The 13,715-nt window shown below is 40.3% G+C and overlaps 1 protein-coding gene across 2 annotated transcripts in view; it reads left to right on the top strand.

Moving 5' to 3' along the window:
- Positions 1–681: 681 nt before the first annotated feature.
- Positions 682–13,715, top strand: part of gpc5a (glypican 5a) — a 174,388-nt gene continuing 161,354 nt past the window's right edge. Inside the window, exons 1-2 of one of the 2 annotated variants that reach the window (XM_085456177.1) lie at positions 682–1,238; positions 5,186–5,347. In XM_085456177.1, the coding sequence (XP_085312303.1) occupies positions 1,088–1,238; positions 5,186–5,347 (313 nt within the window). In that variant the 5' untranslated portion in view covers positions 682–1,087. The remainder of the gene's footprint in view (positions 1,239–5,185; positions 5,348–13,715) is intronic. The other variant, XM_085456169.1, reaches the window with a different exon arrangement.

Here is a 13,715-nt window from a genome sequence, read left to right as displayed (position 1 = left end):
GGCAACTGGTGGGAATTTCATACTTTAAACATAATCTGGCCTGGTAAATGGCCTGTATTTATATAGCGCTTTCCTAGTCCCTAAGGACCCCAAAGCGCTTTACATATCCAGTCATTCACCCATTCACACACACATTCACACACTGGTGATGGCAAGCTACATTGTAGCCACAGCCACCCTGGGGCGCACTGACACACATAATCTGTACTAGGGTTAGCTCTCTGCAGCACAAGGTACCATGGCGATCAACTGCTTTTTTTTTTTTCTTTTTCTTTTTGAAACACTGCATACCTGGGCTTAAAGTTAGACGCCATAGATTATAATCTCATGAAGTTGAAACAAATCCTAAACATCATGCAAAATTGTGAATGAATGAAGTAAATGAATGGGGGACAGGCACACCAGTTTACATTAAAGTCAGCACACAAACGGGCTTTTAAATATTTATCTTTTCACAATTAAACCACAGGCGTACGCGTCATTAAAACCACAACTTCGTACTTTTTTAGTTTATCGAGCCTGGCGATTGTAAAGAAGCTCATGTCCTACAGAATAGGAGCCATTCTGACTTCATTGAGGACGTAATAAATAAAAAGTCTGAAAATCTATAGTTCATTTAATTTTAATCCTAAAATATTAAAATTAGTTTGACATCCTTCCAAGTTTTGGAGAGGAGAAGGCTTTAAAGACGGATCAATGCTGAGCTCTGCCCACTAGATGGCGCTGCCTGGTAGCGCTTGTGACGCGGATTCAACCGCTGGGTGCAGGTAACATTATGGTACCGCCTCTGCTCTCGGTCCAGCCAACTTGGCCAACATGCCTCTTTGAAAGCGTCAAGTCACACGGCTGTAACTTTGTCTCTGCGTGTGGATTTAAAGGGTAATCCGCAGCGTTTCCCCGACGGAAACAAACCCGACACGTGCCCACGCTCAACCCTGAGATGTGGACTCACCTGATAACCGACGCGCTCTAGCTTGAAGAGAAATATCAACTTCCAAAAATACTTTTTTAAGTATTTATTTATTTATTTTTTACATTATTTATTTTTTTAAATTTCCTGTGATCATTCACCCAGGATTTTATACAAATGGATGCGCTGTGGGTCCGCTGTGTTTTCCTCCTGGCATTTTGCTGTGCATCAGGACTCGGCAGCGCAAACAAATGCGACGAAGTGCGCAAAGTTTTCCAACTCAGACAAATCGGACCAAGTCACTTATTGCCTTCAAATCCAAGACCAGGTACGTTGAGAGGTTTCCTTCCAGATGAAATCTCACAAAACATAGACAGTAATGCAAATGACTATGTCCTCATTTACATCTTCACGTCACCCAATCAGCACAAGAAACACTGATTGGAAGGAAATGAAGACCCGCGTACAGAAATCATTAACTGCTGTGTAGCTGCTTTAACCTGTCATTTTCCGTCTTTGCTGTGACAAAACGTGCATTTTAAATACATTTTCATGTGTGTGTGTGTGTGTGTGTGTGCGGTTATGGTCATGACAGAAGAGGACTCACATGTGGCTTTGTGACCTTTAGATCAAGATATATAAGATTCAGACAAAATCCACTCATTCATCTGTTAGTGTCATATTTTGAAAGTGTTACTCAGCATAAATAAATTTGGAAATGCCTCTAATTATTATTATTATTATTATTATTATTATTATTATTATTATTATTATTATTTTAAAAAAAAGCAGACATACCAGTGCAAATGAAGCATAAATCAGGCAGCTTCAGCTACACTAAACCAGTAGCTGAAGCTGCTGAGATTACTAGTGGGCCATGATGAAAAGCTTTCTTTCGGGTGTTTACAGCAGATAAGTGGCTTGGAGAGATAAACAGGAATTATTGTGAGTAAAGTTAGGCAAACTAGGACTCACTTAACTTTCTGAACGCCAGCCATGGTAATTCGGCTCAAGACGGGGGGAATTATGGGTGTGGGTATTTCATGTAGGCTGTCATTGACTGGATGGCTGCCGCCTCCTGCTCCTGGTCTTCTCTGACCTCTTCCTGGAAAAGTAAATCTTAATGGTGTTGACTGCCATCCTGCCACAAACTGCTCCCTATAAACTTCGTCACCCCATCTCCCTGCTGCAGTGAGGAAAAATGATTCAAATGACTGAAAAACCCTCAAATGCCTCATAAACCTCTAAATAACCCTTATGTTATCATCATCACTCCTGCCCCTCAAACCAGCCTGTGTGGCTGTGTGGATTTAGGGTTTGCTGCAAACTTAACTTTAAGCATTCTAAACTCTTAATTCAGTGGCTCCTAACCCTGTGAAAACATTTGCCACTCTTTAAAACTCACACTTTTCTAACAACCTCAGGGCTTAAAGTGCATCATGACAGTGGGAAGATGTAAATCGTTCCCTTGATGGATTCAGATTATTGTCCTGACATACATCGGTGAGTGTAATGAGAGATAGTGAGAGGTAAAGTTTTTTTTTCTTTTTCTGTAATTGAACTGAGGTTTGTGGAAAAATAGCCCCTAGAAATTCCAGGAATCTAAGATACAGAGCTGTTTCCATGTTTGACAGTGCCTGCCTGATAAGAAGTGCCAGTTCGGGTCAAAACGCAGCAAGTCAAATGCTGTTGACTGCAGTGATGGAAGTGGAAATAGTTCCGGAAAGCATTTAGGTTAAAAAAGCAGGACCTGGGGCACTTTCATGTCGTCTTATCAGGAAGACTTTGAATTCCTCCACGTGTGCCATCGCCTGCTCTGCTCTCCTCCCCTCACTCTTGAAGCTCGCAGCGCACTGATAGTGTCTCTGGCAACAGCTCAGCACACTCTGCCTAGGCATGTCGGGAAGGCTGTTGCAGAGTTTTAGGGCTCTATGAGGATGTTTTGATTGTCCCTTATGTGGGAAGACTGCTAGTGTTTTGCAGCAGTGGCATATTCAAGACATCAGTTGAGTGAGACGATAACGCTTTGACGCAGATCTTACCTCCGGATCTCGTTGTTTTGGGTTTCTTGCTTCAGCAAAGCATTTATCAACCTGTGCACTGCTAGAAAAGCCTTGTTGTAATGTCTTCTTAACCAATGTTTGACGAATGTCCGCTGGCTTTGAAATAATTCTCAGGATAAGCTGTTGATGCTTCACATATGTAGGCTGTTTCTTATTAGAGTTTTGATCAGTAGGTTTTCAAATGTTTATCATGCGCACATGCATTTTTATCCATCCTGTTGATGTGTCTCTATTGTGGTCTAGTTTCATCCATTGCTTTAGTGCACATTAAAGTATTGTACTGAAATGTTTGGTCTTTATGGTTCCCAGAAGATTACTAAATCTGACATCTTATTGCACCTCCATCAGCTTGACATGCATGAGATTTGCTGAAATGGACCTCAAGAGCTATTGAACTGCCCCGCAGTTTGGTTCTTCACCACATGAATTGTTGTCCTAGCACATTTCGTCGATGTATTCATCCAATACTTTGGTTTTCAGACCAGATATCTGCAAAATTTAACATCATCATCAGCCACATCTGAGGTCACTGTCCAGCCTAAGCATAGGTTTCTGGCACAACTTTAACCCAACTTAAGCTGCATGAAGGAGAAGTCAATTAATAAAAAAACCTCCAAGTCAGAAGTCCAGCAACATCTTCTTCAGGGACCAAGATGAAGGCCATAAGATGAAATGTTTTGGTATAGAATTAAAGTTCCATTGACGGGTCCATAATTTGTTGGACAAAGACACAATTTTTGTGGATTTGCCTCTGAACATCACTGCAGGGGATTTTAAATCAAACAATTAATATGTGAATAAAATGCAGATTTACAGTTTAAATTCAAGGGGTTTTGCAAAAAAGATTTAACTTTTTGCGAAATTATGAGATATTTTTTGCATAGTCCCCCATTTTCAGAGGCACTATAGTAATTAGACAGATGACCGACAAGCCTTTTTGTGGCTGTTTGGGTCCTGTTCCCTTGTTACTGCATGACAAATGAAGCAGATACACCATTTAAAGTTTAGTATCTAAAGTGTGGAATTTTTATTTTGTAGCTTTTTGCTGCAATTTAAAATATGTGGCCCAGAGTGATGCTGTTGACAGTGAAAGAAGCCATCACAACAAAATAACCCTATCAGAGAGAGAGAGAGAAAAAACTTTAGGATAGGCCAAATCAGCAATCTGGTACATTGATCAGCTCAGAAGCACCAAAAGGCCCAAAAGACCACAGAAGACATCAAAATCACAACCTCTAACAAAGTCAAGGACACTCCCGAGGAGGTAGGCGTATCATCGTCGAGGTCTACAATCAAGACACTCCTTCATGAATGTAAATAGAGAGGGTTTACAACACAGTGAAAACCACTGGTTACTCTCAAGAGCAGGAAGGCAAGATTAGAATTTGCCAGAAAACAACTCAAAGAGGCCACAAATGAAACCAAGATGAACTTGAAGAGTATGGAGAAGGAGAGGAACGGCTCACGATCTAAAACATAACACATTATCTGTCAAACGTCATGGTGGCAGTGTTATGGCATAGGCGTGTACAGCTGTCAGTGGAACAGCCACTAGTGATATTGATGATGTGAGTGCTGATAGAAGCAGCAAGATGAATTGTGAAGTGTACAGGGCTTTACTCTCAGCTCAGATTCAGATAAATACTGCGAAACCGATCAAACAGCACTTTGCAGTACAAATGGACAATGACCCAAAGCAAACAGCAAAAACAGCCTAGGAGTTTCTCAAGCTAAAGAAAAGGGAAGGATAAATGGGATATTCTTAAATTGGCAAGTCAGTCACCTGATCTGAACCTGATGCAACATGCTTTTGAGTTAATGAACACAAATTTGAAGGTAGAAAGACTCACAAACAAGCAGCAACTGAAGGTGGCTGCAGTAAAGGCCTTACATGTCCACGAGTTCTAGACTTTAGGCAGACAGTGACCGCAAAGGATTTTCATCAAGTACTAAAAACAGTCCTTATATTTAAAATCGTGCTTGTTTGTCTAATTAAAGTTGAGCCTCTGGAAATAAAAAATGGCTGCAATTCCTGTAATTTATGTCTTACGTCTGTGACCATGTGTTAATAGTAGCGTGGGCTGTCAAATCCCTTAAATCTGAAAGCAAGATGGCAAAAGATTTCAACTTCCCCTCTGTGCGTTTTAGCTTTATCATGTTTTAATCCGTAAAGCTTCAAGCTTCACTAACATGTAGTGTTGATGAATCTTAGGTTCAGACCTTCAGGTGTGTGTTTCCAAGAACTCCACATGTTGCACCAAAAAGATGGAGGAGAGGTACCAGGTGGCAGCCCGGAGAGACATCCAGAACCTTCTCCAGACGTCCAGCTCCAGCCTGAAGTTTCTCATAGCGCGCAACGTGGCCGCTTTTCAAGGTGGGTACTTCTTTCTTTGTGTTCAGTCGTCGTGCTCGTAAGCACGCGCTGAGCTCAAATGTTTATCGTTATAACATGTGCGTAGATGTTTTCTCATGTTTTCAAGCTGAAGTATACTTAAAGGAGTTAAGGTTTGTGAGGGTGCTGTCAAAACAGGGGGTGAGTCAGTTTGCGTGCAGTAAGACTCCACATCAGAGCAGACAGAGAGTTTCTGTCCTCCTTACAGCTACCATGCGATCTTCAGATTAGATATGCCGGTTGTTTCTGTTAGAGCCTAGAGAGGCCGTGTGTAGGGGTGAATATCTGTCAGGTGTGTGTGCCTGGGAATAAATCAAGACTGTTGCATAATCTCGAATTCGGAGTGCTGGCCTTGGTAGTTGTCTCATCATAAACGCATCTTAAAGGAACTGATGTATCCTTCCATCGCTGTGTTGTTTTTCATTCCTCTCCATCCTTTCACTCAACAATGACTTACAGGTAGCAACTTGCCTCGCTCTGCACACTCTCCTTTTTCTCCCTTCACTCCGGCTGATAGCCGACATACAATGGCTGAATGGGTGTGCAACAAATTTAGAGCTTATGACTTAAATGTACAATTTCAGACATACAATTAAGCCACTTCAGTTTAATGATGTCTCTCAGTTTAAAAAAAAAAAAAAAGGCGTGCTGTTATCCTCCCCCGACGCTCCAGAGATTTATAGGAGTGACTTGCATGATCACAGTGTTTCAGTCGCGGTTTGCAGGGGCATTGCCCTGTTTTTGTCATCAGATGTTTCTTGTGTCTTTTTCAAGGCTGAAAAGTTGAAAGAAAGTACACACTGTAGCCTTTCTTCAGAAGTTTATGAAGGATGACACATCTGAAACAGTTAAAACTGCTGACACTGGGAAAGTGTAAGGATTGTAGCAGCTGCTTTATACTCCCCGTGGCACTAAAATGTTAAAGTTTCACTCAGTTATGGAGTTTTTAATAACAGTCTCATCAATGTGTTGTACATTTGGTAATCTAGTTAGGAGTTTTAGCTGCAGGAACCTGGGATCAAACTAAAAACGAACCATTGTGTCCATCTTCAGTGTAATAAAGGACATCGGAGCCCTGTGGCACAGAGGGATCACATTAGACATGAATCACACAGACATATTTAGCAGGATCAAGCTATTGCTCTTTTTATGACAAAACAAAAATTGCATTTAGACTCCTGCTTAAATGTCAATCTGTGTATTCTTCCAGAGGTCTCCTTAAAGCCTCTGGACTCCGGGGTCAGCTGTGGTAACCAGTAGCTGCTTGAAAATAAGCAGCACTCTCATAGTTTGGTCTGTGGAAAGGCAGCCAGAGTGAGCTTGTGCCAAACTAAACAGAGATCCCTGTCAACATCAGCTTGCATCAGTCAACAAACAGCGGCGACTGCAGCCAGCATCCAGGCTGAATAATACAAGTGGCAACAGACGTTCAGAATATTAAGAGTCACAGCTGCATTGTTACTGAATATTTCACATATTACACCATTATGCAAAGCTGATGAGCTGTTTGGGTTCTTTATTTGTTTTTATATTTCAGACTAAATCAGGGCTGCCAACAGATGAAGCTGTTTCTTTCATTCTTAATATTCTGATTATCATATATAGCTTTGAAAACTAAAGTTCATAAAATTATGGATGTAAAACCGAGTCAATACCAGCAAGTCAAACTCTAGAGGAGAAAAAAATATGCTTATAGTCTGGAACAAATTGTTAACTTCGCTCTTTGTGACAGCTTTAAGGAGAGTGATTTCTTTCTTTCTTTCTATTAATGATGTGCCCATTTCAAACATTAGTACATGTCCATGCTGCAGTATTTTTTGGGCGATTGGCAGGTATGCTTAATAACAGAGAAAAGGAAACAACAACAACAACGGTGTATTAGATGTGTTAGGTGGTTGCTAGGCAAATCCAACTTTTGCAGATATAGATATTACATATTAGATATTCTTGTGAAATTGGTGGAGGGGGAGGTAGAGCGGGTCCTCTAACAACTAATTCCCGGCTCCTCCTTCCATATGTTGAAGCATCCTTGGGCAAGATACTGAAGCCCAAGTGGCCCTGATGCATCCATCTGAGTGTGAGTGTGTGCGTACGAATTTTAGATAAAAGTGCTTAGACATAAATAGACTGAGAGTGAGTAGAAAATTGCTATATAAGTACCAGTCAATTAAATTAAAATGATAAGGTGCATTTATAAGGTGTTATAGGTGCATAAATACTAAAAGCAAGTCAGGCGATTACATTTCCTGTTGACATGTACTCACAGATTCAGACTGAGTTATCAAATTATTAACAAAATTCAACATATTTTCCACTGAAATCACCTAAGTCAGCCTCACTGGGTCAACCCAGAACTAGATCTGCCTGAAAGTAGCTATCGTTGGCCCTATAACGGATCATTGAACCATCCCTTTGTTGGAGTCTGGTTGCACGGCAAGAGGAATACAAAACTGATAAGGATCATGGATTCAGATCAGATCAGGCCTGGATCCATTTTCACTCTGGTGACTGTGCGAGCTCATCCCATCATCATTCATAGCAGCTCACTTTATCCTGACATGATCTTCTCATTTAAAGTATAGATGTAGACTGCTCTGTTACTATATTTCTTACAACATGTTTTCCTTTACTGCAAGTTGACCTTCATAACATACTTGGAAAGCTGCTGTGAATATTTTTAGTAAGTATAACACACTCATTACATATGCTTACTGTTAGGCTACCAGTAACTCAGTAAAACATCTCTGCCATGACTGTAAGAGAGCCAGTGTCTGATAGTGAAGCCTGATATTAGATCAGGTTATAAATGCATACACTGGAAACCATTAAAACGTTTTTTCTTAGTCTTATTAAGCATTTCTGTCCAGTAATAATGTCAGAAATAATGCAATCCTCTATAAAATAAATAAAATAAAATAAAGAGGTTGTTACAGCCCATTAGTACATTAAACCTTTACTGAATAATTATTGAAAAAACAAAAGGGTCATAAACTTGAGCAAAAACAGCTTTTATTTAAGGGCGGCTCCGCCCCCACAGTCTGTTGCTATCTGGGTAACTGATATCACATCTGTTTCAGTTTCTGTCACTTACGCTTTGTTTACAGCTGAATAATTAGATTTAAAAATCAAATGTAAAATTCTTCATCTAATGAAGATTCTTGATGGGCAAACGATGTCAGCAGACATTATAAAAATATGCTTTTTATTTAACTTTGTTTGATGAAGTGCACCAAGCTAATTAAAAGGACTTTTTTCGTCATTCCTCTTTCTTTAAGGTAAATATCACGGTCAATAAACACGCGTCCATATTCCTCGGTACACTGAATTAAAATGGAGGCTCTGCTCTTTATTTACCAGTTGCCATGGTGAATCCTGGTATCGGCGCTCCAATGATGGTGGCTTCGTTTCTGCGTGCACTTAGATCAGAGTTGATTGAACTAACTCTGATTAGCCTTTCTGGAGCAGGAAGATCAGAGTGGCCGATCTAACAGTCAATGAAGTCAGAGTTTGTTTTTAAAATCTGAGACATTGTTGAAGAGTTTGCCCTTCCTGGAAAAGGGCCCCAATGGTGCGGAAGGAGCTCATGGGCAAACATACATATATAGACAGACAAAGGATTATTTTGTTGTATTCTAGAAAGATATGAACACTAAAAGTCTGAATTATTAGGGGCATGGCAGCTTTAACTGATCGGTAGGTAACGTTTCATCTCTGTCATCATTCTGTTGTAGAGAAAAGAGCTTCAAGGGTTACTCCTAGTAAGGGGTGAAGAGTTAAGCTGATTTGGTGTTGTTCCTGCATCGTCATAATAATGCTAGGATCAACATTCCAACTGACCAATCACATTGCAGTGATTTCATAGCTTTCCAATGTGGGGAAAAAAAGAAAAGAACATTGCCTGCGTTTATATAAAAGTCTGTTACATCACTCCTGCTGGTTTAGTGGTGATGGTTCTTGCTCCGAAGGCAGGGAGTATGTATTTGATTCAGTTTGTTTGTGTGTTTGTTAGCTGTGTAGTGTCCAGAGTTTGTAAGATATCATGTTAAAATTTTGTGTGATGGTAGATACAAATAACAGTTTGTTGAACTTATGGGAAACTCAGGTCTAGATCACACCCTTTGGGGAAGCTGTGCTCTCTGAGTGCTCTTGTTTTTAATAGCATTAGCCAAAGTTTGGCTAATGCTAACTAAATGCTAAGACAACTCCATTGGTCAGTTGCAGTATTGATCCTGAACCAACGTTATTATGATAATTTATGAATGAAACCAACACTTCACTCTTATCGTGCATTGTTTTTAAATACTAAATTTAGCATCCACATTAACAATATAATAATTAATAATTAATAGGTCTACAGACTGGTGGGCGATACCGAGGAAGTTATGTCTGTGTTTTATGTACAGTCTGTGGATCTGAAGTATGTTCAAAACAAAAACCTAAAAACACTGCTCCTATCAAAACATCACTCTCTAAAAGTTACTGTTTACTTAGAAAATAATATCTCATAAATATGAAAGATAACATAACAAGCAATAAAGTGCAAATGATTAAAAAAAGAGACGTTTAGTTCATTGTAACCTAACTTCTTCTCTGAACACCTGTTGAATGTTGTTTGTCTTGTTGTTGAGGTGAACCTGTGCTAATCAGAGCTGATATTTGCTCAAATGTAGACACAGACTTTTTGGCTCACAGCCTTAAGTGTCTGTTTACACACACACACACACACACACACACACACACACACACACACACACACACACACACACACACACACACACACACTCCAGAGCCACCCACGTGGCATTGTTCTATTTGGCGTACATGCTTTAAGAGCCTTTGTCACACTGAGAAGACTCACTGTGGCACGATATGTATGGGAAGCACGGAGGGACAGAAATGTCTGGCAGGTTTTTAAGATCTTAACAGGGTGGAAACAGAACTGTTTTGCAGTTCATGTGCAGACATAAAAGAATCCCAAGTCAAGCATTTAATCCGTAGCTCCTATCTGGGGAATGTTCAGTGATGCTGAATTAATATGAATGAATTATTTCTCATTCGTCTTGTGTGAGTGTGGGACTTCTTTCAACTGTCTTTAGGTTATAATGGGAGTAAAGCAAAGAGCCAGCAACCTTATATAGCATCTTTGGGGAAAAAACTACTCTCAATACTTCCTGTGGTGCTGTTCTGCTTCATGTTTATAGTATATAATAAAAAAAAGAAAAAAATGGACAGGCAAGCTTTATCTTCCAGAGCCGGGGGTGGGGGTGTGGAGCAAAAACAACCCTGGTAGACGGAGTCTCCAAATGATTGGCAGCCTGCACTGTAATTTGAGAGACAACAAAGAACATGCAGAGTGTCTAATGCATTACAACCACAGACAGGAAGAAGCACGAGTTAAAACTGGGTCGGCTAATGTGGTCATTTGTTCTGTGCAAAGCCTTCAATTAGGCATCTTTATATGATGCTGCTGAAGGGAGAGGGGGATGAGGAAATTAGAGGAATGTAGCTGGATAAACACTTAGGAGACACCGAGAAATAAAAGGCACCCATAAAATGCTATTTACATTTTTGTTTTTTTCCCCTGGTGAACTCTGGTGTATTTTTATTCTTTAAAAAAATCTTCAAGGGCATCTTTTGTGAGGGGAAAAGAAAACAATTGGTGGTTTAAGACAATGAAAACGAGCTCTTGAGCTGTTAATTGTGAGCAGTGCGTCAAAGCAGAATTCATCCTGCAGGAATGGTTCATTACATTTCTGAAGACAATTTTTTCGCAACATTTTAATTCTTAAACAAACCTGACTGCTGCCTGTCAGGTAATTTCACAGCAAAAAAAAAGTTTGCTGAGCAACTAGGAAGTGGAGGAAAAAAACAATAAAGATGGAGTTGACGGCCTTTGAGTTCTCCGCTTTTTTTTCCTCCCCCCCTCTTCCAGCTGCCGGTCTGTCAGCGAGTCTCCCAGGACTGCATGTTTTCATTCAGCGTTGTGAGGTTTTCCTGCGCTTGGTCCACACAACGCACAAATATGCAGCCTGCTGAGCGGCGCTTCAGGGGAGATCTTTTTTCATCTCGCGCAGGTTTGTCTTACATCCATGGCAACCAACCTGTGCAATCCCCAGCTCCCCGTGGGGATGGAGTCACATAAACCTCAAACAAAACCCACTATGAATCAGCTGTTGAGATGCTTGAGAAGAGTTTCTGAGTCGGGTTGCTCAAATCATAGCAAAGCAGTCTGAGATAGCAGATGAGAGCAATGCTCTCCTCCAGGAGAAGCGTTTGATTTTCTTTCTTTGGGGCATTTGAAAAGTGGAGTATTGTATCGCGCCTGCTGGAGAACTGTTTGTGTAAAAAATATCATCAGGAATTTGTAATGACTCCCTGCTGGTCTAGCAGACAGTTGTAGTTCCTCTAGAGTTCAATTTATGTGTGTGCTGATGACACACTACTGTACATGTGTGAGTGCAGCTACATCACAGAGGTTGGCCTACAAATGATAATGGTGGCACTTTGTACTTGTGAACGATCAAAAGATTCGTTTGTTTTGTTCTGAGGAGCATGCTTTTTCTTTCATTTGATCCACATCTGTCTGTTAAATATGAAGCTACAGCTGCTAGGTATGCTGTTACTGCAGTGTCTTCGGGTGCCTGCTGACCGTGGCAGAGGATGAGGGCCCTGCTGGGCTTAATGTGGCTCTCTGTTGGCAGGCCGTAGGGAGCAGACAGCTCGTCTATCTGCACAGAGTGCCTGTTGCCAGGTGGAGGCAGAACTCAAAGTTTCTGGTGTAAAAGGTCTGTGGGATACTCTTTTCATGTGATATTTGATGGGGTTTCTTTCTGCTACTCTTGTTCCTGGTGAACTCTGCCATCAGTTCTGGCCAAATTGTCAACCAATCAGCATTTGATGCACAGCTGAGCTACATGCTCTTGGATTTTTTTTGGACCGCACAGGGGCATATAGGCTGAATAGGGAGACATCTCCAAAAATGGACACAGAGTTGTGTCATATTTCAGTCTCATTTTGTCTGTTTTTGGTTTCTGTTTTTATTGTTTTTCTGTTTTTTACTAAGGCTGTGCAATATGAGGTTAAATACAGATGATGATGTAAAATCCTATAATTCATGGTGTTGCAAAATACAGTGTACAGTAGTTTTTTTTGGTTTGTTTTTTTTCCATCCCTTGAATGACTGTTTGCAGTCTTACAAAGTACTACATGCACTTTTTAAGACTGCGAGACAGAACTGCATAGCATCAAACAGGAGAAGGTCCAGCCATGATAATTTTGGGAGATTGTTTCTACCTCTGTAGCACAAATTCGGGTTGGTCACGAAAACGTCTGACACACCCCAGAAAACTATACTTTGCAAATTATGACGTTTACCGGTCGGCATAAGTCGAGGCTCACACGCCAAAAACTGCTTCTACCACCTACACACGAATCATGTGAAAGCGCATGCAGTGAGTTCACCAATGAAAAGCACAAAAGGACCTTCAGGTAAATAAAGCCCAGAGTCAAATGTTAGAATTGCAGCTATAGTTTTTAAATAAAGCAATAAGTTTTATTTTAACCCTGGAATCTATTGTTTACGTAGCCCACACTACTGCTCACTGCTGCTGTAACCAAAACTTTATATATTGTTATTTCTGTTAAATATTGCTGCCTCTACAAGGCGAATCATCTCACTCTTCATGATAGTGTTGTACCTGAATAGGGTTGCATGTCGCTGTTAAATGCAATATAATTTTTGAGAGCTTCTCAGGACAACAGGAACTTTGGTACATTAAACACACGAGATAAAATGGGGTAATCAGAGAGCATAAGATACGTTAATAAGCACATTTGAGCCAGGTTGGCAGTTTTGCTTGTGCTTTCCATCTTTATACTGTAGTGGTTTATATAGAAGTGAAAGATCCCTGGTTTGATCCCTGGAGGAAATACGAATCCCTTTGGTGTTGCATGAAGAAATGAGAGAAGGAGAAAATCAAACATGTGGAGTCTCCTGCTTTAGCAACCTCATATAATCTTATATATTATAATCTTTTCCAGTCATTATTCTCAGCTAATGCCTCTTTACCTTCCTGATTGTAGCTGAACTGTCTCCTGTATGTCTTTAGCTCAGGAATGATCTCCTTTCTCCATGCAAACAGTCATTAAAGTGGTTTTTACTGTCTCTTCTGACTGTAGAGAAGTCCTAACTAGAAAAACAGCAAGTTTATTTATGACAATAGTACATTTACCGAGATCTAAAGATAGAGAGTCTGTATTTCACAATAACAAAAATCAAAATTTAAACAGCATGAATGAATAAATATGGACTGCAGCTGGTAAATCAAGGAAGGGGAAAAGGCCATATTTC

This window comes from Copadichromis virginalis, linkage group LG1, assembly GCF_057382275.1.
Source record: "Copadichromis virginalis isolate Kocher_CV1m ecotype Utaka linkage group LG1, C_Virginalis_male_GT1.1, whole genome shotgun sequence".
Classification (NCBI taxonomy): domain Eukaryota; kingdom Metazoa; phylum Chordata; class Actinopteri; order Cichliformes; family Cichlidae; genus Copadichromis; species Copadichromis virginalis.
Note: the sequence above shows the minus strand (reverse complement) of the source record. Positions and strands in the feature narration are given on the sequence as shown.